Source organism: Mchenga conophoros, linkage group LG2, assembly GCF_057382185.1.
Source record: "Mchenga conophoros isolate Kocher_MC1m ecotype Shallow Benthic linkage group LG2, M_conophoros_male_GT1.1, whole genome shotgun sequence".
Classification (NCBI taxonomy): Eukaryota; Metazoa; Chordata; class Actinopteri; order Cichliformes; family Cichlidae; genus Mchenga; species Mchenga conophoros.
The window spans coordinates 31,554,784-31,580,096 of NC_140527.1; the positions used below are offsets into that span (position 1 = coordinate 31,554,784).

Below are 25,313 nucleotides of genomic sequence, written 5' to 3' on the forward strand. Positions count from 1 at the left end.
ATATATAATACAATTAAAATAACGTTATCGTCCATATGATCTCAAATTTGTATTTCCAGTGGCTTATATTTCCACTTAAACAAACTGTTATTTATTAATATTTGGAATTTTTTTCGTTTCATATTTTACATTTTAGGAATGACAAATACCGACCTCATGTAAATTACATGTTGACTTTGCATATTTCGTGTAGGTGTTTTCCAGTTCAGTACTCACTTCTCTGTAAATGTATATGTTCCGTTACTTTGGGAATTGTCAGTAATCTCTTATTGTGATTCAATCTAGCTTTTTTGTTGAGGAGATCAATATTTCATGTCCACTCATTTTATAGATTTTGTTTTAATTGTTGCAAATAAATGCCCCTCATCTGACAGGATTTCTTTCGTGGTGCCTGCCTCACTGACGTAGAGGCAAGCGCCACAAATCTGGCGTTGTCCATTTCAGAACGCTGGACAGCAACTTAAGTCCATCGCCATCTATTTACCCCGTTAGTGTTTCCCCATTGTGTCCTGAGTTTTGTTTCAATGTGATTCAGGACTGAACAAATGTTTTCTGAACATTATAACCGCTTTAGCCTACCAGGTGTTTCATTCAATGCTCTCTCAAATCTTCATAGTTTTAATTTTTTACATATATATATATATGTGTGTGTGTGTGTGTGTGTGTGTGTGAGAGAGAGAGAGAGAGAGAGAGAGAGAGAGAGAGAGAGAGAGAGACTGAGCAGCCCAAGGTTAAAGTTACTTTAAAAATGTCTCTAAACCAACCTTCCAGAGGCGTGAATATGATCCGTATTATTTGGTAATGGATTTCCGTGTGCGTTTTCAGTATAAATATTACCATTTGACTTGGTATTTTTGTGACTTATTTTAAAAAGAAAAAACCTTCATGTTGGCTGTCTGCAGTTTTCTAAGGTGAACTCTTAGGGCCGCTGTTGACTAAATTGTCAACAGCCGAGTAGGGTTATAACAGCAACTCCCTCGTAACGTCGGTATAGCGAAGAAAGAACAGAACGACAAAGGACGGCCTCGAGATATACACAGTATTTGGATGCAAAGGACATCGACCGTTTTAGTACATTTTCTCATGTGTGGATGATAAACGTGCGAAATTGAAGTTTGACGTTTAAAGCGTGATTTGTAGGATATTATCACAGTGAACATCCATTGGCAAAATCGCATAAAACAATGGCAAGGCAAGTACTCCTGTTTATCTCTCTTCTCGCCGTCGGCTCGGTGCTCGGACAAGTGAGCTATACAATACCGGAGGAAATGACTAAAGGATCGTTAGTTGGTAATATAGCACAAGACTTGGGTTTACAAATCAAACGGTTGACTTCAGGTAAGGCTCGGATTTATGCTCGAGACACCGATCAGTACGTCGAGCTGAACAGAGAAAGAGGAGTCCTCCTCGTTAAAGAAAGGATCGACAGAGAGGCGCTGTGCAAACAGACGACGCCGTGTGCTCTACATTTTCAGATCATTTTGGAGAATCCGATGGAATTTTATACGGTTACAGTGCAGATCACAGATATCAATGACAATGCACCTACTTTTAAAAAAACTAAAATCACTTTCAAAATTAGCGAAACGGCGCTCATCGGGGCAAAATTTGTTCTGGAAAGGGCTGTGGATCTGGATGTTGAAATGAATAGTGTTCAGTCATATGAGTTAAAACCAAGTGACAATTTTGCTCTCAAACTGCACAGCAACTCTGATGGAAATAAAAATGTTGAGATGGTACTACAGAAACCTTTGGACAGAGAGAAACAAGAGCAGATATCCTTCGTGTTAACAGCTGTAGATGGAGGGGAGCCACAGATGTCAGGAACAATGCAGATTCTCATTACAGTTTTAGACGCTAATGATAATGCTCCGGTTTTTACACAGCAAACATACAAAGCTACAGTCACTGAGAATTCACTTAAAGGAACAGTTGTTGCTACTGTTACAGCGTCAGACGCAGATCAAGGTTCGAATAGTAAAATAACATATTCAATCACAAATGCAGCAGATGATGACACCAGAATATTTGAGATTAATGAGGAAAACGGGAATGTTGTATTAATTGGAATAATTGACTATGAAAAGTCAAGAAACTATCAAATAAATTTACTTGCTAGTGATGAGGGTGGACTCACGGATTCGTGCAAATTAATTGTCGATGTGCAAGATGTAAACGACAACAAACCTGAAATCAACATAATGTCGAAGTCAGCTGTGATATCAGAGGATGCTAATCCCAACACAGTAGTTACGATGATAAACATTGAAGACAAGGACTCGGGGGAAAACGGAAAAGTGCAGTGTTTTATGAGTGATAACGTACCTTTCGAATTAAGAGCATCTTCAAATAATTTCTATACCTTAGTAACAGACAGTGATTTAGACAGAGAGAAAGCCTCTGAGTATAACATAACTGTGACCTGCTCTGATGAGGGAGTGCCCTCCCTCTCCAGCAGCGTCACTCTCACCTTACAGGTCTCAGACGTTAATGACAACGCACCTGTCTTTGAGAGGAGCTCATATGAGGCCTACATTGTAGAAAACAATACGCCAGGTCTCTCTATATTCACAGTCAAAGCCACAGACGCTGACTGGAACCAAAACGCCCGTGTTTCTTACATACTGGAGGACTCCTCCGTTAACGGAGTGCCAGTCTCCTCATATGTGTCGGTTAGTGCAGATAGTGGAGTCATCCATGCAGTGCGCTCTTTTGACTACGAGCAGATCAAAGATTTCCACTTCCGCGTAAAAGCGCAGGATGGAGGATCTCCTCCACTCAGCAGCAATGTGACTGTGAAAATAATGATCCAGGACCAGAACGACAACCCCCCTCAGGTTCTGTACCCAGTCCAGACTGGTGGCTCTCTGGTGGCTGAAATGGTGCCTCGTTCAGCAGATGTGGGCTATCTGGTGACTAAAGTGGTGGCTGTTGATGTGGACTCTGGACAGAACGCCTGGCTCTCCTATAAACTGCAGAAAGCCACAGACAGGGCGCTGTTTGAAGTGGGCTTACAGAATGGAGAAATCAGAACTATCCGCCAAGTCACTGATAAAGATGCTGTCAAACAAAGACTGACTGTTATAGTGGAGGACAACGGGCAGCCCTCTCGTTCAGCTACAGTCATTGTTAACGTGGCGGTGGCGGACAGCTTCCCTGAAGTGCTGTCGGAGTTCACTGAGTTGACCCACGACAAGGAGTACAATGACAACCTGACTTTTTACTTAGTCTTGGCTCTGGCTGTAGTTTCCTTCCTCTTCATCACGTGTTTAGTGGTTATTATATCAGTCAAAATCTACAGGTGGAGACAGTCTCGCATCCTGTATCACTCCAACCTGCCTGTCATTCCATATTATCCACCACGTTACTCAGACACTTTGGGGACAGGGACTCTGCCCCATGTGTACAATTACGAGGTGTGCAGGACGACTGACTCCAGAAAGAGTGACTGTAAGTTCGGCAGAGCTGGTAGTCAGAACGTGCTGATAATGGACCCCAGTTCTACAGGAACGATGCAGCGGATACAGAGTGAAAAGAGCATCCTGGATGAACCAGACTCTCCTCTTGAGGTTAGTCCTTCTGTTGTAAAAAAAAAAAAAAAAAAAACATAAAAATGTGTTTTTTAAGCTTTACAATTAAAATTAAAATAATATAAAATGATAGTTAAAATTTGCGCATCAACGTTCAATACTGTCGTAGTGATCATTTTCAGCACCACAGACAGCGGAAATAAGAACCTTTCTGCCTGAACCCCAAACATGCAGAATTTATTTCATTTCTTTATGATTTCCTTCCCTAGGGAACAATGGCGCACTAGTATGTACTTATATATGTACTTATTTTAAGTGTTTATGTTTTTGATTTTTTTTTCTCTCTTTCTTTTTTCTTTTATTTCTCTTTTTTGGTCGTGGTGGTGCCGTTCTGACTACTATCCGACATCTAAAAAAAACAAATAGCTTGAAGACCAGAGGGTTTTTTATTTGTTTTTAAATTTTAAACGTAGTCACTGCGTTTTCCCTTCTGTTTTTCTTTTTTAAACAATTTCAGTATTTTTTTTTAATTGTCTTCGACGAGTTGGGTTTAGCAGTACTATTTTTTGTCTGTTTGCTTGTTTTTCAAACCTCAAATATTTGTTTAACCTTGCACTGATTTTCTTGTCATAAATCAGTGTAGTGTAGTGTCATGTTTTGTACTCCTAGAGACGCTGTTGGCTAGTCTGTGGTAGTTTTGCTGCTGATTACAGCAGCACCTCCCAGATAATTTAGATCGGAGGAAGTATTGTCGACACAGTAGACATTTCAGGTTTCCGAGAATAATATAGCCTACACGGACATTTTAGCAGTCGGTTTTTTTGATCGACCTTTATTGTGTGGCTTTTTCATTTTTACTCCAGCTGTGTGTGGAATTTAGCTCTTTTTCTCGATTGCTTTGATTCGTCATGATATTACAAAGCCGTTGGACCGAAACAATGAAATGGCAAGTGATACTGTTTTTCTCAATGCTCTCTCTCTGTTATGTGTTCGGGCAGGTAAGCTATTCTGTTCCAGAAGAAATGTCAAAAGGCTCGTTAGTCGGTAAGATAGCACAAGATTTAGGTTTGGACCTAAAACGGTTGAAAACGGGAAAAGCTCGCTTGCATGTTGGAAACAGCGCTGAATACATTGAGCTGAATAAAGAAAGGGGGGTGCTTCTTATCAAGGAGAGAATCGACAGGGAGGCTTTATGCAAACAAACGACTCCCTGTGCTTTACACTTTCAAATGATTTTGGCAAATCCTATCGAGTTCTACCGTGTTACTGTAGAAATAACAGATATAAACGACAACGCACCTATATTCAAAATGAAAGATATGGTATTTGAAATAAGCGAGTCGGCTGTAAAGGGGTCAAAATTTATATTAGAGAAAGCACTGGATTCTGACGTTGGAATAAATGGGCTTAAAAGCTACTCCCTTAACCCAACAGATAATTTTGCTTTGAAACTCAACGACAACACTGATGGGGGGAAAGAAGTAGAGATGGTTTTGGAAAAACCTCTTGATCGAGAGAAAGAGGAGCAACTGACTCTTACACTAACAGCCGTCGACGGAGGTGAACCTCAGCTCTCGGGGACAGTGCAAATTCATGTAACTATATTAGACGCCAATGACAACGCACCTGTTTTTACACAGTCAACGTACAAAAGTAGTTTAATGGAAAATTCTCCAAGAGGAACTCAACTGATTACTGTTACAGCCACCGATAAAGATGAAGGAACAAATGGTTTCGTAACATATTCGATATCAAATAACATTGATGGAATTTTTGATTTATTTGAAATACATGAGACAAGCGGGGAAGTGCGATTGATCGGAAATGTAGATTATGAAACATCGAAACATTATCAGCTCAATATTAAAGCCAAAGATCAGGGTGGACTCAGTGACTCGTGTAAAATTATTTTTGATATTACTGATGTAAATGATAATAGCCCAATAATAGATTTAATGTCGACTACTCAATCGGTTCCAGAAGATTCCACCTTAAAAACCGTTGTTGCAGTTATGAACGTGCATGATGCTGATTCAGACGATAATGGAGTAGTTAAATGTTTCCTAAATGACAATGTACCTTTTAATATTGAGAGTACATCAAATAGCTTCTACAGCATTATAACAGACAGTGATTTAGACAGAGAGAGAGCATCCGAATATAACATCACTGTGACCTGCTCTGATGAGGGAGTGCCCTCCCTCTCCAGCAGTGTCACTCTCACCTTACAGATCTCAGACGTTAATGATAACGCACCTGTCTTTGAGAGGAGCTCATATGAGGCCTACATTGTAGAAAACAACACACCAGGTCTCTCTATATTCACAGTCAAAGCCACAGACGCTGACTGGAACCAGAACGCCCGTGTTTCTTACATACTTGAGGACTCCTCCGTTAACGGAGTGCCAGTCTCCTCGTATGTGTCCGTTAGTGCTGATAGTGGAGTCATCCATGCAGTGCGCTCTTTTGACTACGAGCAGATCAAAGATTTCCACTTCCGCGTAAAAGCGCAGGATGGAGGCTCTCCTCCACTCAGCAGCAACGTGACTGTGAAAATAATGATCCAGGACCAGAACGACAACCCTCCTCAGGTTCTGTACCCAGTCCAGACTGGTGGCTCTCTGGTGGCTGAAATGGTGCCTCGTTCAGCAGATGTGGGCTATCTGGTGACGAAAGTGGTGGCGGTTGATGTGGACTCTGGACAGAACGCCTGGCTCTCCTATAAACTGCAGAAAGCCACAGACAGGGCGCTGTTTGAAGTGGGCTTACAGAATGGAGAAATCAGAACTATCCGCCAAGTCACTGATAAAGATGCTGTCAAGCAAAGACTGACTGTTATAGTGGAGGACAACGGGCAGCCCTCTCGTTCAGCTACAGTCGTTGTTAACGTGGCGGTGGCGGACAGCTTCCCTGAAGTGCTGTCGGAGTTCACTGATTTGACACACGACAAGGAGTACAATGACAACCTGACTTTTTACTTAGTCTTGGCTCTGGCTGTAGTTTCCTTCCTCTTCATCACGTGTTTAGTGGTTATTATATCAGTCAAAATCTACAGGTGGAGACAGTCTCGCATCCTGTATCACTCCAACCTGCCTGTCATTCCATATTATCCACCACGTTACTCAGACACTTTGGGGACAGGGACTCTTCCACATGTGTACAATTACGAGGTGTGCAGGACGACTGACTCCAGAAAGAGTGACTGTAAGTTCGGCAGAGCTGGTAGTCAGAACGTGCTGATAATGGACCCCAGTTCTACAGGAACGATGCAGCGGATACAGAGTGAAAAGAGCATCCTGGATGAACCAGACTCTCCTCTTGAGGTCAGTTAACTGCTGTTGTGAACGGCTTTCATGCGGTGATATTATTGTAATACATGCAACTTTCCTGCTTATAGGATGGAGATAACTACAGCACATTTGAAATTGTACATCACTATTTCAAAATATCTTGTTTCAATTATAATCTGATCGTTTATTACTGATTTCAGCACCACCGATAGAGACAGCATTTGTCCCTCCTCGCATTTCTCTTTAAAATAGATTTAATACTTGCTCCATCTTTTGTTCCTTTGTTTGTTGCATATATCAAAAGATGTCTTCTATATATTTGTTTGACTTTTTTAGTTCGTCAGTGCAGGCCTCTAGATATTTAGCTTCTAAGGTGTTTTTTCATAACATTTTTATGAAATATATTAAGTTAAATAATTTTATTGTTCTTGTAGTTCTGCTCTATGGACTCAATGGGCCGCTGTTGGTCAACGTGTTGCAATCCTGTAGACAGGATTTGAAGCAGATCCTCCCATTTCATGTCCGTATTTTAGAGAAAGGAAGGGAGACAAAGCACTGTTCACTGACCGGGAATCTTTTAGATGGATACAGTGATCTGATGGACTATTATTTCACTGTTTGGGAGTGATATATGTTCCTTTATCTATATCTTTTCGTGTGGAAACATTATTTTTTTTGTCGTGATTCCCTTTGCAAAAGATGTTCTGTGGTGCAGCGTATATTTTGAACAGAACAATGAGACGGCAAGTACTGTTTTTTATCTCGATCTTCTATGTAGGTTATGTTGTCGGTCAAGTGAGCTACTCTATTCCGGAGGAAATGCCAAAGGGGTCTGTTGTCGGAAATATAGCTCGAGATTTGGGCATAGATGTGAGGAGACTAAAGTCAGGTAAATCTCGTATATTTACGAGCGACAGCGCAGAATACATCGAGCTGAGTAGGGAGAGAGGAGTCCTCCTCCTCAAAGAGAGAATCGACAGAGAGTCACTCTGCAGACAGACGACGCCTTGTGCTTTGCATTTGCAGATTATTCTAGAAAACCCAATGGAGCTTTTTCGAATAACGGTCGAAATCACTGATATAAACGATAACAGTCCAAGTTTTAAAAACGATGAGAAACGTTTTGAAATAAGCGAATCCGCAGTTACAGGATCGAAATTCGTGTTAGAAAGAGCGGTCGATGCAGATATTGGAATAAATGGCCTGAAAAATTATAGCCTCAGACCTACGGATAACTTTGTTCTGAAAATCGAAAATCAGGCTGATGGACAGAAAAAGGTTGAAATGGTTTTACAAAAGCCACTAGATCGAGAAAAGGAGGAACAAATATCATTGTTGTTAAACGCCGTAGACGGAGGGGATCCTCAAATGTCGGGTACGGTGAAGATTTATGTGACCGTACTCGATGTGAATGACAACGCTCCGGTTTTCACGAAGTCGGTTTACAAGGCGACTATAGCCGAAAACTCTCAGAAAGGAACAACAGTGACAACAGTGAGCGCTTCTGATGCAGATAAAGGGACAAATGGGGATGTTTCTTATTTAGTATCAGCTACAATGGATAGTGTATCTGACATATTTACAGTAAATCAAAATGGTGAAGTAATATTAGTTGGTGAAGTTGACTTTGAAAAAGCCAAGTATTACCAAATTGATATTGAGGCCAAAGACAGTGGTGGTCTTTCTGATTCCAGTAAGGTTATAGTTGACGTTATTGACATTAATGATAATGAGCCTGTAATCAGTATACTTTCGAAATCAGATTCTATTCCTGAAAACTCTCCCCATAATACAGTTATACTTATGTTCAGTGTCTATGACTCAGATTCAAGTAATAATGGTCAGGTAAACTGCAGATTAAATAGTAACATACCATTTACTATTACAGCTGCCTCAAATGATTTCTACAGTTTAGTAACAGACAGTGATTTAGACAGAGAGAGAGCCTCTGAGTACAAGATCACTTTGACCTGCTCTGATGAGGGAGTGCCGTCCCTCTCCAGCAGCGTTACTCTAACCTTACACATCTCAGACGTTAATGATAACGTGCCTGTCTTTCAGAGGAGCTCATATGAGGCCTACATTGTAGAAAACAATACGCCAGGTCTCTTGATATTCACAGTCAAAGCCACAGACGCTGACTGGAACCAGAATGCCCGTGTTTCTTACATACTGGAGGACTCCTCCGTTAACGGAGTGCCAGTCTCCTCATATGTGTCCGTTAGTGCAGATAGTGGAGTCATCCATGCAGTGCGCTCTTTTGACTACGAGCAGATCAAAGATTTCCACTTCCGCGTAAAAGCGCAGGATGGAGGCTCTCCTCCACTCAGCAGCAACGTGACTGTGAAAATAATGATCCAGGACCAGAACGACAACCCCCCTCAGGTTCTGTACCCAGTCCAGACTGGTGGCTCTCTGGTGGCTGAAATGGTGCCTCGTTCAGCAGATGTGGGCTATCTGGTGACTAAAGTGGTGGCTGTTGATGTGGACTCTGGACAGAATGCCTGGCTCTCCTATAAACTGCAGAAAGCCACAGACAGGGCGCTGTTTGAAGTGGGCTTACAGAATGGAGAAATCAGAACTATCCGCCAAGTCACTAATAAAGATGCTGTCAAACAAAGACTGACTGTTATAGTGGAGGACAACGGGCAGCCCTCTCGTTCAGCTACAGTTGTTGTTAACGTGGCGGTGGCGGACAGCTTCCCTGAAGTGCTGTCGGAGTTCACTGAGTTGACACACGACAAGGAGTACAATGACAACCTGACTTTTTACTTAGTCTTGGCTCTGGCTGTAGTTTCCTTCCTCTTCATCACGTGTTTAGTGGTTATTATATCAGTCAAAATCTACAGGTGGAGACAGTCTCGCATCCTGTATCACTCCAGCCTGCCTGTCATTCCATATTATCCACCACGTTACTCAGACACTTTGGGGACAGGGACTCTGCCACATGTGTACAATTACGAGGTGTGCAGGACGACTGACTCCAGAAAGAGTGACTGTAAGTTCGGCAGAGCTGGTAGTCAGAACGTGCTGATAATGGACCCCAGTTCTACAGGAACGATGCAGCGGATACAGACTGAAAAGAGCATCTTGGATGAACCAGACTCTCCTCTTGAGGTTAGCCTCATGAAATTACAAATGATTTTAAATGCCTGTTATTTTTGCATGCATGGTATTCTGGAGGTTATCAGAGAGCTAGCAATGCACATTTTATTTCTTCCATGACAATTCACTGTTCATTAAACCACTTCTGCACTTTAACAGAATCAGCCTTTCATCCCATAATCTATATGTGTTCCCCCTCTTTTATCTAAACCTAACAAAGTCATCTTAGCCCTAATTTAGTTTTAGTTTAAGTATATGAAAAGAGTCTCCATAATCAGCATCCTGTTCCAGCACTTTTTTCAAGAAAGCAGGATTAATTATTGACAATTATTCAATAATATGTTAACCTTTTAAGTATTTGGAACATTGTAATTGCAGATTGTGTTTCACTGAAATGTCTACCAGCACTGTTTACATTGCAGTAGAGTGCAACTTTCGGCTCTGAAAGCAACTTTTTAACAACAAGCTTTAGTTAACTATTGAAACAAAACTTAAAACACTATGATCAAAAAATTAAAGCAGGCAGCTTGGAATACGAGAAGCAACAAAATGTCTACTGGTGGTCTTCCCTTTGATACTTTTTAGACTTAAACTATTTATTACAAGCTAATCATCACCTATTCTCCCACTTGGTTTTAATTTTTCTTCCAGAAAACTTATACTTTTCAAGTTGTGTTAAGCAAATAATTACTTTCATCTGAGATCTGTGCAATGCAGTTTTGAAAATTACTACTTATTCTTATTGTTTACTAAAGGAGAAGATTAACTTCATCAAATAATTACCAGTTTATGTCTTGTGCTTCTTCTAAAGCTGTCTCCACCCTGGTGTGTTTTAGCAGTAACTGCATACACATTCATTGATCAGGAAAGCCCTTGAAGTAGAATGATTACTTGCAAAAAATGGCCTTTTTTTCCTTTGTAATCACTACATTTTTTCCATTATCTGTATTTATCATTTTGGAGCCTTACTTCATGGTTAAAGTAATTTTGTATTTGACAGCTTTATCACAAATCACTATCTATACAGGAAGATTTTAAAAGGTGCAAGTGTAACAGGTAACGAAATACACCCTATCACTTTTGTAATCTTTTTTATAAAGTTCTCTTTACTTCAGATATATATTGTTACTAGATCTTTACCTTATTTTACTGTTCCTTAGAATCTCATGTCATATTACAAGGGAAAGTGTATTGTGTCATTAAAGATGACTTGACATTGTACAATAATCAAAATATACCCTTCAGAATAAGATGTCAAGGCAGGTGGGGAGGTTGTCCTCTGTATTATTTTGTATTTGAGTTATAAGTAGGGGAGACCGGGGATAGTTGTAACATTTTTGACATTTCTGTCTGTAAATTGAAGCTCTTTTAAGGTAGTGGATTCAAAATGTAATGCAAAGTATTTACATGTCTCTGCTATTAAATAATGCAGCTATTTTCTCTGCAGCACAATTACCCATTGCATGGTATGGTCTCAAACACAAAGAGTGAAATGTTACAATTAACCCCATAGTCTGGGTTAGTTGTAACACATCCTGGGGTAAAATGTAACACAATGAAATAAGGGTACTAACAAAACATTAACATGTAATCCTTGTTTATTCAACACATGAATGCACTTACATCCATTTATGTAGCTATGTGTGTGTGTGACAGAATGCAGAAATCTAGCTTTTGAACATATTCCAACCCCCCAAAAAAGACATATTATGGAATTTTCTGCAACTGAATATTTCATTAATTTTGGTTGGTCTTCCTTGAGTTTGGCCTCATTGGCTCAGTGGGCATTATAACTTACAACTCTTGCACCAATTTTGAACATAACAATGAAGCTGAAAAAATGTAGTTGTTCACCAGCATCGCAATTCCATTACTTTTTATCATGGCTTACCTTGGTGTGGTTTGCAAAGTGCTTCAGAAAGATGAGGGAATCTGTTTCTTGCACCCATCCTGATTTATTTCCACTACCAGTACTTCCTACTGGTCCATCTCTGACACAGAGGTCTGCATAATGTGGGAACACAAACAGTGGAGGAATTGTGTTGCCAATGGCATTAACCGCATATACAAATGCGACCAGTGAACCTCTCTCTGCTGATGTCGTTGCCCCAACTTGTTTAATATAAGTTAAAGTAATAGTGTGGCAAGTTGTAACATCTGCATTATTGTTACAACTAACCCAGACTGTTGCTGTTACAACTGACCCAGACTCCTATAGCCATGAACTAGCTAACATTACAGCCAACGGCTAAAACATTAGCACTAAAGACTTACACAGAATATATCCCCATAGACATACAAATAACATAATTTAAGTTTGATGAGTTTAACTGCAAAGCAGATAATGCTATCACAAATTGAAATAAAGTAGAAAAACTTACTTTTTGGCATACAAATTACTTTTTTTTCATGTTAAATTGTCTGTGTTTGACAAAATGTGCTGATTTTTCACGTGTGATAGCAGAACTGAATTGGGCATGCACAGGATGAGTCACATCATTTGAAACTTAGCCCTGATTGGAGAAATTGGAAGTGTTACAACTGACCCACGTTACAACTATCCCCGGTCTCCCCTACCCTAGACAAATATTTTATTATTGTGTAATGAATTAAACTCCTATTTATTTTTTTCACTTTGGACCTGTTAGCTGATGTTGTAATTTTCTGCAGTGCACATGTTTGGACTCTCAGGGCCGCTGTTGACTAGTGTAGAGAATTTCCCTTCATTTGATACGTTAAACACAGAAAGAGACGCACATGCAGCACACAGGCGTAGCTGATAAACACTGGAGATATCCGCGCTGTGGTTTATTTATTTCGAGTTCAAGAAACGCGGACAGAATCAGTTTTCCTCTGGAGTACTATCTATTCGGGAAAACCAGGCGCTTTTGAGTACAGCAGGCTTTTTTCTCCAGCTTTTAACGAAGAGAAAATGTCGGGCAGAACAATGAGATGGCAAGTACTGTTGTTTGTGTCGGTCTCTTCCCTCGGCACAGTTTTCGGGCAGGTCGCTTACTCGATTCCTGAGGAAATGTCAAAAGGCTCTGTAGTTGGTAATATAGCGCAGGATTTAGGTATAAATGTAAAGAGACTAAAATCGGGTAAGGCGCGTATATATACAGAAGACAATGGAAAATACGTCGAGCTGAATAAAGACAGAGGCGTCCTGCTTGTTAGAGAAAGAATTGACAGAGAGACGCTCTGCGGGCAGACGACACCTTGTGCTTTACATCTTCAAATTACACTCGAAGACCCGATTGAATTCTATACCGTTACTGTCGAAATTAACGACATTAACGACAATGCTCCGAGCTTCAAAAAGGATGAAATAAAATTTAGGATTAGTGAGTCGGCTGTGATTGGAGCAAAATTTGTGCTAGAGCGAGCAATGGATCCAGACGTAGGTGTGAACGGATTGCAGAGTTATTCGCTACAACCTACGGACAGTTTTAATCTAAAACTCCAAAATCAGCAAGACGGGAGTAAGAAGGTGGAGATGGTGCTGCAGAAACATCTAGACAGAGAGGCGCAACAGCATCTCTCTTTAATTCTCACAGCTGCTGACGGTGGTGAGCCTCAGCTGTCGGGAACAGTGCGAATAGAAATTTCCGTGCTAGATGCCAACGACAATGCTCCAGTATTTACGCAGGAAGTCTATAAGGTCACTATAATGGAGAACGCTGCAAAGGGTGCAATTTTGTGTACTGTTAGTGCTACAGATGCAGATGAAGGTTCTTATGGGAAGGTTATTTATTCAATAACAAACACGTTAGACGGTGTCCCTGTAATGTTTCACATTGCCGAAGAAAGTGGTGAGGTATCCCTAACTGGAAACCTTGATTATGAAAAGGCAAGGCTCTATGAAATACATATACAGGGTAGTGATGATGGGGGGCTAACAGATTCAGCTAAAATTCTTGTTGAAGTAACCGACATAAACGATAATCACCCATCTATTAATATAATGTCTAAAACAAATTCCGTATCAGAAAATTCAAGGCCAGAAACAGTTGTAACAATTTTCAATGTTCAAGATCCCGACTCTGGTGAAAATGGCAAAGTAGCATGTAATATCGAAGGACATGTGCCATTTCTGATCAAATCAACATCTAAAAAGTTCTTTAGCCTAGTTACAGACAGTGATTTAGACAGAGAGAGAGCCTCTGAGTATAACATCACAGTGACCTGCTCTGATGAGGGAGTGCCCTCCCTCTCCAGCAGCGTCACTCTCACCTTACAGATCTCAGACGTTAATGACAACGCACCTGTCTTTGAGAGAAGCTCATATGAGGCCTATATTATAGAAAACAACACACCAAGTCTCTCTATATTCACGGTCAAAGCCACAGACGCTGACTGGAACCAGAATGCCCGTGTTTCTTACATACTGGAGGACTCCTCCGTTAACGGAGTGCCAGTCTCCTCATATGTGTCCGTTAGTGCTGATAGTGGAGTCATCCATGCAGTGCGCTCTTTTGACTACGAGCAGATCAAAGATTTCCACTTCCGCGTAAAAGCGCAGGATGGAGGCTCTCCTCCACTCAGCAGCAACGTGACTGTGAAAATAATGATCCAGGACCAGAACGACAACCCCCCTCAGGTTCTGTACCCAGTCCAGACTGGTGGCTCTCTGGTGGCTGAAATGGTGCCTCGTTCAGCAGATGTGGGCTATCTGGTGACTAAAGTGGTGGCTGTTGATGTGGACTCTGGACAGAATGCCTGGCTCTCCTATAAACTGCAGAAAGCCACAGACAGGGCGCTGTTTGAGGTGGGCTTACAGAATGGAGAAATCAGAACTATCCGCCAAGTCACTGATAAAGATGCTGTCAAGCAAAGACTGACTGTTATAGTGGAGGACAACGGGCAGCCCTCTCGTTCTGCTACAGTCGTTGTTAACGTGGCGGTGGCGGACAGCTTCCCTGAAGTGCTGTCGGAGTTCACTGAGTTGACCCACGACAAGGAGTACAATGACAACCTGACTTTTTACTTAGTCTTGGCTCTGGCTGTAGTTTCCTTCCTCTTCATCACGTGTTTAGTGGTTATTATATCAGTCAAAATCTACAGGTGGAGACAGTCTCGCATCCTGTATCACTCCAACCTGCCTGTCATTCCATATTATCCACCACGTTACTCAGACACTTTGGGGACAGGGACTCTGCCACATGTGTACAATTACGAGGTGTGCAGGACGACTGACTCCAGAAAGAGTGACTGTAAGTTCGGCAGAGCTGGTAGTCAGAACGTGCTGATAATGGACCCCAGTTCTACAGGAACGATGCAGCAGATACAGAGTGAAAAGAGCATCCTGGATGAACCAGACTCTCCTCTAGAGGTTAGCCTCATGAAATGATACGTTTTTTTTCTGCCTTTTATGCTTCATGATATTCTGGAGGTAAATAGACAGACATTCCATTAGATGTTAGGAAACTACATCAGTTACAGTTACAATTTTAAACATAACCAGTATCTTTTAGCGTTGATGCGTTGCAAAGTTTTTATCAACTTACATCGCAGTTCAGCACCACAGACAGCGACACCTTAATTTTTCAACTTCAGCATTCCAGAGTCCTTTTCATTAAGACTGGACTTAATTTCTGTAATTCGTGTCAGCTTTAATTTAGGATATATTTATTTTGTAATTGCACAATGTAATTTTTTACTAAGATGTTTCAATATATAATTAAACGATATATGCTGTAAGCTGCAGATATCCTAAAATCTTTAAATTTAGGATACTCGAGGTTTAGATGAGCCTTAATAGCGTGGCTTTACACTGAATTCATTGTTTTTGAGAATGAATGTTGTAATTTGTATTTTTAACTCAAAGGGTCGCTGTTGGCAAGGGTGTTGCGATTTGGCTGGATGTTTTTTATTCCTCTGTGTCTTCCCTTTTGCGTGGAAATATTCGACGTACAGACAGAAAGACTGTTCGGGTTTATAAGAAGCACTGCAAGGAATTCTATACCTGCTTACACCGTTTGATTCTTATAATTGGAATGCGAACGATTTTTTTTCTGTCTTCATATTCTCTCCATGACAAATGCTTCTTTTTTTAGTGGAGAAGGAACGGAAATCGGGTCGTGCAGAACAATGAGACGGCAAGTACTGTTGTTTCTCTCAGCCCTATGTCTCAAATACGTGCTCGGGCAGGTCAGCTACTCCATTCCCGAAGAAATGGCCAAAGGCTCTGTAGTTGGAAACATAGCTCATGATTTAGGTTTAGATCTTAAAAGGTTGAAATCAGGTAACGCTCGCGTTTACACGGGCGGTGGTGTAGAATACATCGGGCTGAATAAAGAAAGGGGGGTCCTGCTTGTCCAGCAGCGGATAGACAGAGAGGCTTTATGCGGAGAGACGACGCCTTGTGCCTTACATTTCCAGCTAATTTTGGAAAATCCAATGGAACTGTTTCGTGTAACAGTGGAGGTTACGGACATAAATGATAATACCCCCACGTTTACCAATTCAGAAAAACGTTTTGAAATTAGTGAGTCCGCTGTGATAGGATCGAAATTCGTGTTAGAGAAAGCATTAGATTCCGACATAGGGATGAATGGTTTACAACAGTACTCACTTGCTCCAAGTGATCATTTTGTATTAAAACTAGAAAGTCAGCCAGACGGCAGTAAAAAGGTGCAAATGGCTCTACAGAAGCCTTTAGACCGAGAAAAGAAGGATTATATGTCCCTGCTGTTAACTGCTATGGATGGAGGAGAGCCGCAGATGTCAGGGACAATGCAGATATTTGTCACTGTATTAGATGTGAATGATAATGCACCGACATTTGCCAAACCGTTATATAGAGCAAAACTGCAGGAAAATTCTCCTAAAGGCACCAGTGTTACAACTGTAAGTGCATCTGATAAAGACATCGGTTCAAACGGAGAATTATCATATCTGATATCTACAAGCAAACGTGTTCTATCTGAACTGTTTAATATCAATCCAAAGACTGGTGAAATTATCCTAGTCGGGGAAATAGATTATGAAAAAGCAAACTCTTATCAAATTGATATTGAAGTTGTAGACAGCGGTGGGCTCTCTGATTCAGCGAAAGTGATAGTTGATCTCATTGATGTAAATGACAATAGTCCTCAAATAAACATCGTTTCTAAATCAGAGTCCATATCAGAGAACTCACCAACAAATACTGTAATTGCTATGTTAAGCATAAACGATCCAGATTCCGAGAATAACGGGAATGTTGTGTGTGATATAAATGATAGCATTCCCTTCAAAATACAGACTACTATAAATGGGTTTTATACCCTAGTTATGGAGGTTGCTTTAGACAGAGAAATGGCTTCGCAATATAATATCACTGTGACCTGCTCTGATGAGGGAGTGCCCTCCCTCTCCAGCAGCGTCACTCTCACCTTACAGATCTCAGACGTTAATGATAACGCACCTGTCTTTGAGAGGAGCTCATATGAGGCCTACATTGTAGAAAACAATACACCTGGTCTCTCTATATTCACAGTCAAAGCCACAGACGCTGACTGGAACCAGAACGCCCGTGTTTCTTACATACTGGAGGACTCCTCCGTTAACGGAGTGCCAGTCTCCTCGTATGTGTCCGTTAGTGCTGATAGTGGAGTCATCCATGCAGTGCGCTCTTTTGACTACGAGCAGATCAAAGATTTCCACTTCCTCGTAAAAGCGCAGGATGGAGGCTCTCCTCCACTCAGCAGCAACGTGACTGTGAAAATAATGATCCAGGACCAGAACGACAACCCCCCTCAGGTTCTGTACCCAGTCCAGACTGGTGGATCTCTGGTTGCTGAAATGGTGCCTCGTTCAGCAGATGTGGGTTATCTGGTGACGAAAGTGGTGGCTGTTGATGTGGACTCTGGACAGAATGCCTGGCTCTCCTATAAACTGCAGAAAGCCACAGACAGGGCGCTGTTTGAAGTGGGCTTACAGAATGGAGAAATCAGAACTATCCGCCAAGTCACTGATAAAGATGCTGTCAAACAGAGACTGACTGTTATAGTGGAGGACAACGGGCAGCCCTCTCGTTCAGCTACAGTTGTTGTTAACGTGGCGGTGGCGGACAGCTTCCCTGAAGTGCTGTCGGAGTTCACTGAGTTGACCCACGACAAGGAGTACAATGACAATCTTACTTTTTACTTAGTCTTGGCTCTGGCTGTAGTTTCCTTCCTCTTCATCACGTGTTTAGTGGTTATTATATCAGTCAAAATCTACAGGTGGAGACAGTCTCGCATCCTGTACCACTCCAACCTGCCCGTCATTCCATATTATCCACCACGTTACTCAGACACTTTGGGGACAGGGACTCTTCCACATGTGTACAATTACGAGGTGTGCAGGACGACTGACTCCAGAAAGAGTGACTGTAAGTTCGGCAGAGCTGGTAGTCAGAACGTGCTGATAATGGACCCCAGTTCTACAGGAACGATGCAGCGGATACAGAGTGAAAAGAGCATCCTGGATGAATCAGACTCTCCTCTAGAGGTTAGTTATATAATGATCTTGCCAATTTTGAAGCGTAAACTTTTTTTTCTGTTCCTCATAGTTTTTACTAAGAACCAACTAGCGCTAGTCAAGAGTCAGCACCATGGACAGAGGCACGTTACTTGTTCCATCGCTTTTGACAATGGGTGTCTATCTTAACGTATTGATGTTTTGTCAACATGTGAAGGTATGTTAGTATTTGACGTTTAGTTATTGGTGATGGTGTAAAATTTGAACATAAATCGTTTCGTCTCTTTTTGCCAAGACACGTCGAAAGACTGTAACTCAATATAAACTTGGCGGGGGTGGGGGAGCTATCTATGTCATGTATTTCGCTTTGTTGAATTTGTGACAGTATTTTTAAGCAACTCGTCACATATCATCATGACTTAATAGTTCAGTTCAGTGGTATACGTAAAGAATATAGACTCTGTTATCTGTTCAACTAAAATACTTTATAAGGGAACTAGTATTCTCTAGTGTTGCAGACGTTAACTCTTTTATGGGCTGTGTTATCCTGGTATTTGTAAAAACAATAAGCCTTCGTGCACAACAGGCTTTTCCTTTAGTTTCCCAGGCGTTTTCTGTAGTTCCTAATTATGTACTCGTAGGGCCGCTGTTGGCCAGTGTGTTGATATTTCAGGGCACATTTAAAGAGAAACCTCGCTCGCCATAATGATATCACAGAGAGAAAGACGTCGTGTTCAAACGTCGGAGATCATTTTAACTAGAGCCGTTTTCAACCTTTCTTTAACCGATTCAAATGGTTTCGGAGTGATGTCTGTGTTTTATCACCTGTAAGGGACATTCGGTAATTGTGGATAATAGTTTTTTCCTGCTAATTTTCCAGGGGAACAGTTCGAACAGAACAATGAAATGGCAAGCGCTGTTGTTTTCCTTGGTCTTTTATCTCGGTCCAGTCATCGGCCAAATCAGCTACTCTATTCCCGAGGAGATGCCGAGTGGCTCTTTAGTCGGTAATATTGCCCAGGATTTGGGTTTGGATACAAAACGACTGAAATCTGGAAGAGCTCGCGTTTATACGGGAGACGGTGTGGAATATATTGAGCTAAACGGGGAACGCGGACTTCTTCTAATCAAAGAGAGGATCGACAGAGAAGCGATTTGCAGGCAGACAACACCTTGTGCTTTACATTTTCAGATCATTTTAGAAAACCCTATGGAGTTTTACAGTGTCACAGTCGAGATTATAGACATAAATGACAACCCCCCCACCTTTGAGAAAAGCGAGGTAACCTTTAAAATCAGTGAATCTGCTGTAATCGGAGGAAAATTTGTTCTGGACAGAGCAATTGATCTTGATGTCGGCAAAAATGGTCTTCAGAAATATGAGCTTAAACCTACCGATAATTTTGTACTGAAAGGGGACAGTCAAGGTAGTGGAACGGAAAAGGCTGAAATGATTTTACAGAAGCCTCTTGACAGAGAAAAGGAAGAGTCGATATCACTAGTTCTAACAGCCTTTGATGGCGGAGATCCGCAAATGTCAGGTACAATTCGAATTTTCATCACAGTATTAGATGTTAATGATAATGCGCCTGTCTTCACACAGTCCACCTACACAGCCACTGTTTTTGAAAACGCCCCGGAAGGGACAGTTGTCACGAGTGTTAGTGCGTCAGATGCAGATCATGGATCAAATGGTAGAATAAAATATTCCATTACAAACAGTTTAGATCAAGCGCATGCCTTGTTTCAGATACATGAAGAAAGCGGAGAAATAAAATTAATTGGAAAAATTGATTATGAAAATGCACGAAATTACCATATTAACATACGTGCAAGTGATGATGGTGGACTTACAGATTCGTGCAAAGTTATCGTTGAAGTGGTGGATATAAACGACAACAAGCCAACGATTAATATAATGTCAAAATCAAATATGATATCTGAACACTCTAAACCTAACACTGTTGTTGCGATGATGAATGTTCAAGACCCAGATTCAAATGAAAACGGTAAAGTCCACTGTTTTATCAATGATAATACACATTTGTCTATTAAGTCAGCATCTAATAATTTCTACAGTTTAGTAACAGACAGTGATTTAGACAGAGAGAGAGCCTCTGAGTATAACATCACTGTGACCTGCTCTGATGAGGGAGTGCCCTCCCTCTCCAGCAGCGTCACTCTCACCTTACACATCTCAGACGTTAATGATAACGCACCTGTCTTTGAAAGGAGCTCATATGAGGCCTACATTGTAGAAAACAACACACCAGGTCTCTCTATATTCACAGTGAAAGCCACAGATGCTGACTGGAACCAGAATGCCCGTGTTTCTTACATACTGGAGGACTCCTCCGTTAACGGAGTGCCAGTCTCCTCATATGTGTCCGTTAGTGCTGATAGTGGAGTCATCCATGCAGTGCGCTCTTTTGACTACGAGCAGATCAAAGATTTCCACTTCCGCGTAAAAGCGCAGGATGGAGGCTCTCCTCCACTCAGCAGCAACGTGACTGTGAAAATAATGATCCAGGACCAGAACGACAACCCCCCTCAGGTTCTGTACCCAGTCCAGACTGGTGGATCTCTGGTGGCTGAAATGGTGCCTCGTTCAGCAGATGTGGGTTATCTGGTGACGAAAGTGGTGGCTGTTGATGTGGACTCTGGACAGAATGCCTGGCTCTCCTATAAACTGCAGAAAGCCACAGACAGGGCGCTGTTTGTAGTGGGCTTACAGAATGGAGAAATCAGAACTATCCGCCAAGTCACTGATAAAGATGCTGTCAAGCAAAGACTGACTGTTATAGTGGAGGACAACGGGCAGCCCTCTCGTTCTGCTACAGTTGTTGTTAACGTGGCGGTGGCGGACAGCTTCCCTGAAGTGCTGTCGGAGTTCACTGAGTTGACCCACGACAAGGAGTACAATGACAACCTGACTTTTTACTTAGTCTTGGCTCTGGCTGTAGTTTCCTTCCTCTTCATCACGTGTTTAGTGGTTATTATATCAGTCAAAATCTACAGGTGGAGACAGTCTCGCATCCTGTATCACTCCAACCTCCCTGTCATTCCATATTATCCACCACGTTACTCAGACACTCTGGGGACAGGGACTCTGCCACATGTGTACAACTACGAGGTGTGCAGGACGACTGACTCCAGAAAGAGTGACTGTAAGTTCGGCAGAGCTGGTAGTCAGAACGTGCTGATAATGGACCCCAGTTCTACAGGAACGATGCAGCGGATACAGAGTGAAAAGAGCATCCTGGATGAACCAGACTCTCCTCTTGAGGTTAGACTTACATGCTGATATTTCATACTTTTGGAATCTTTGCACTGTTTTCGATCTGTCAAGTGGCTTATGACTTTTTCAGTATCTAGGTTCATTTGTGCTTTCTTATTTGTTTTGTTACCACATGTCAGTGTCAATCAGTACAGACTGCATATATTCCATGTGCTTGTCTTTGGAGTTTTAGCATTACTACCTGTAGGAGCCATATGTTAGTCTTTCCTTTTTTGGATTAAGAGGGTTGGTTTAAGTTCACACACTGTATTGGTGCACGGTTGTGGGGCATGACTCATGGGTGTGTATTAGATGATAAATGTCGTTGCACTCACCTGTTCACAGCACCTGCTGTTTGATGAGCAGAAAGGTAGGGTGAGCATTACGGGAAACTTTCTATTGACCGCAGCTTGATGTATAGTTTAATGCACTAGTTGATGCCGTAGTCTGATGTTGCAGTTTGACATAACAATTGGTGTAATATTTTGTCAGTTGCAGTCATGTTTGATTGTGCAGTCTCTGCATTTGTAATACATTTGATCCAATGTACTGAGTTGTGGGTTTGGACAGTACAATGTGGAATAAAAGGAACAAATAGCTCAGAAGTGCATTTTATGTGTTTATTGTTGCGTGTAGTCAGTATCCTCATGTTTAGCCTGCCACGGCCGTTGGTGTTGGAGGAGCCACAACCCCACCAGTGAATATGCTTACATAAAGTCACTAACCTTTGAACCTATTAGGCATTAGGTATGACGCATTAGTTTTAATTATTAAAACACTTAAATGGTTACATTGTCAGTTGTGTAATATAATATAATCTGTAACAGGTTAGATTATCTAATAGCTTTAAAGTTTTCTAGTAATAATAATAATAATAATAATAATAATAATAATAATAATAGTTGTTGTTTTTGTTTTCTATGAGCATCATCATCATCCTCATTCCAGATTTTGCTGTTTGGTCTGTTGAACAGAAAGGGCCGCTATTGGCCCGAGTATGGCAGCATTCGTCAACGCTGAAAATTGTACCTCCCCTTTAGATTTGCACACTGGTAGACAATGAAACGCACAGTAACCGCCTGTTCTCTTTTATAAGGAATACCGCTTACGGAGATCGAAAACGTATTCTTTCTTCGCTGAAACTGTGTTTGAGATATGGTGGGAATTATTATCATGATTCGTGTGGATTGCAGTTTTATTAAAAGGACACAGGATTATCCCTGCAAAGCAATGAGGCGGCAAGTACTGTTGTTCTTCTTGGTTTTCTTTCTCACCTCGGTGTTCGGGCAGGTCAGTTACTCCATTCCTGAGGAAATGGAGAAAGGGTCTTTAGTGTGTAATGTGGCTCAGGATTTAGGTTTAGACATTAAAAGGCTGAAATCCGGCAGAGCGCGCGTTCATTCTGGAGATAGTGCCGAATATATTGAGCTGAATAGAGACCGTGGTGTCCTCCTTATAAAAGAAAGGATAGACAGAGAAACGCTGTGTGGCGACACGACGCCCTGTGCTTTACTTTTACAGATGATTCTGGAAAATCCGATTGAACTGTTTCGAATAACAATAGAAATCACAGATATTAATGACAATGCTCCCAGCTTTGCATCGAGCGAAAAGCGCTTCGAAATCAGCGAGTCAACCATCATTGGGTCTAAATTTGTGCTGGAGAAAGCCATCGATGCTGACATCGGTACAAATGGTCTCCAGAGCTATTCCCTTAATCCAACAAAAAACTTTGCGCTGAAATTAGAGAACCAAGCGGATGGGAGTAAGAAGGTGGAAATGATTCTACAGAAGCCTCTGGATCGAGAGCAAGAACAACATATATTGTTATTATTAACTGCTCTGGATGGCGGGCAGCCGCGTATGTCAGGTACAATGCAGATCACTGTTAACGTATTGGATGCAAACGACAATGCACCAGTTTTCACTAAGCCAGTATATAAAGCAACAATAACCGAGAATTCACCGGCTGGAACCAGCGTTATAACTGTTAGAGCATCTGACAAAGATGGAGGCTCTAACGGGGAAATATCATACGCAATTTCCAATAGCAAACGTCGTTTATCAGATTTATTTCAGATTGATAGAAAAACTGGAGAGGTTATCGTGATCGGTCAAATAGACTATGAAAAAACGAAGCTCTTCCAAATAGATATAGAAGCTACGGACAATGGTGGGCTCTCTGATTCAAGTAAGATTCTCTTAGATGTTACTGATGTGAATGACAACAGCCCTCAGCTGAAAATACTCTCTAAGTCAGATGCCATTTTAGAAGACTCGCCTGAGAGTACTGTAATTGCAATGCTAAGCGTAAATGACCCTGACTCTGACAGGAATGGAGAGGTGAAGTGTAATATGAATGATGACGTTCCTTTTAAAATACTGAACACCATCAATGGCTTTTACAGTTTGCTGACAGAGGTTGCTTTAGACAGAGAAGTTGCGCCTCATTATAACATCACAGTGACCTGCTCTGATGAGGGAGTGCCCTCCCTCTCCAGCAGCGTCACTCTCACCTTACAGATCTCAGACGTTAATGATAACGCACCTGTCTTTGAGAGGAGCTCATATGAGGCCTACATTGTAGAAAACAACACACCAGGTCTCTCTATATTCACAGTCAAAGCCACAGACACTGACTGGAACCAGAACGCCCGTGTTTCTTACATACTAGAGGACTCCTCCGTTAACGGAGTGCCAGTCTCCTCGTATGTGTCCGTTAGTGCTGATAGTGGAGTCATCCATGCAGTGCGCTCTTTTGACTACGAGCAGATCAAAGATTTCCACTTCCGCGTAAAAGCGCAGGATGGAGGATCTCCTCCACTCAGCAGCAACGTGACTGTGAAAATAATGATCCAGGACCAGAACGACAACCCCCCTCAGGTTCTGTACCCAGTCCAGACTGGTGGATCTCTGGTGGCTGAAATGGTGCCTCGTTCAGCAGATGTGGGCTATCTGGTGACGAAAGTGGTGGCTGTTGATGTGGACTCTGGACAGAATGCCTGGCTCTCCTATAAACTGCAGAAAGCCACAGACAGGGCGCTGTTTGAAGTGGGCTTACAGAATGGAGAAATCAGAACTATCCGCCAAGTCACTGATAAAGATGCTGTCAAACAAAGACTGACTGTTATAGTGGAGGACAACGGGCAGCCTTCTCGTTCAGCTACAGTCATTGTTAACGTGGCGGTGGCGGACAGCTTCCCTGAAGTGCTGTCGGAGTTCACTGAGTTGACACACGACAAGGAGTACAATGACAACCTGACTTTTTACTTAGTCTTGGCTCTGGCTGTAGTTTCCTTCCTCTTCATCACGTGTTTAGTGGTTATTATATCAGTCAAAATCTACAGGTGGAGACAGTCTCGCATCCTGTATCACTCCAACCTGCCTGTCATTCCATATTATCCACCACGTTACTCAGACACTTTGGGGACAGGGACTCTTCCACATGTGTACAATTACGAGGTGTGCAGGACGACTGACTCCAGAAAGAGTGACTGTAAGTTCGGCAGAGCTGGTAGTCAGAACGTGCTGATAATGGACCCCAGTTCTACAGGAACGATGCAGCGGATACAGAGTGAAAAGAGCATCCTGGATGAACTAGACTCTCCTCTAGAGGTTAGTTATATAATGATCTAGCCAACTTTGAAATGTTAACTTTTTTACTGT

General features: G+C 41.8%; 4 protein-coding genes across 31 annotated transcripts in view; all 4 read left to right on the top strand.

Moving 5' to 3' along the window:
• LOC146582303 (protocadherin gamma-C5-like) overlaps positions 1-25,313 on the top strand; it is a 292,403-nt gene that overhangs the window by 189,525 nt on the left and 77,565 nt on the right. For 2 of the 28 annotated variants that reach the window (XM_085294626.1, XM_085294838.1), the window contains exon 1: positions 7,389-9,937. The exons of 21 other annotated variants lie outside the window; for them this stretch is intronic. In XM_085294626.1, coding sequence (XP_085150752.1) covers positions 7,520-9,937 — 2,418 coding nt within the window. In that variant the 5' untranslated portion in view covers positions 7,389-7,519. Of the gene's footprint in view, positions 1-7,388; positions 9,938-15,852; positions 18,401-18,814; positions 21,657-22,675; positions 25,263-25,313 lie in introns of those variants that run through there. 5 more of the 28 variants (XM_085294772.1, XM_085294797.1, XM_085294902.1 and 2 more) reach the window with 5 other exon arrangements.
• Positions 7-3,621, top strand: LOC146582320 (protocadherin beta-16-like). Its single transcript, XM_085295098.1, has one exon. It carries the CDS (start codon positions 1,185-1,187, stop codon positions 3,609-3,611), a length of 2,427 nt encoding a protein of 808 aa, XP_085151224.1. The 5' UTR covers positions 7-1,184; the 3' UTR covers positions 3,612-3,621.
• On the top strand, positions 4,439-7,024 carry LOC146582321 (protocadherin beta-16-like). The gene has a single exon (XM_085295108.1). It carries the CDS (start codon positions 4,439-4,441, stop codon positions 6,860-6,862), a length of 2,424 nt encoding a protein of 807 aa, XP_085151234.1. The 3' UTR covers positions 6,863-7,024.
• LOC146582322 (protocadherin gamma-A11-like) lies at positions 12,680-15,525 on the top strand. Its single transcript, XM_085295118.1, has one exon. It carries the CDS (start codon positions 12,858-12,860, stop codon positions 15,273-15,275), a length of 2,418 nt encoding a protein of 805 aa, XP_085151244.1. The 5' UTR covers positions 12,680-12,857; the 3' UTR covers positions 15,276-15,525.

What these genes read in the sequence shown, in the direction of transcription:
- LOC146582320 (XM_085295098.1), top strand. Translation starts at nt 1,185, where the DNA reads ATGGCAAGGCAAGTACTCCTGTTTATCTCTCTTCTCGCCGTCGGCTCG.
- LOC146582321 (XM_085295108.1), top strand. Translation starts at nt 4,439, where the DNA reads ATGATATTACAAAGCCGTTGGACCGAAACAATGAAATGGCAAGTGATA.
- LOC146582322 (XM_085295118.1), top strand. Translation starts at nt 12,858, where the DNA reads ATGTCGGGCAGAACAATGAGATGGCAAGTACTGTTGTTTGTGTCGGTC.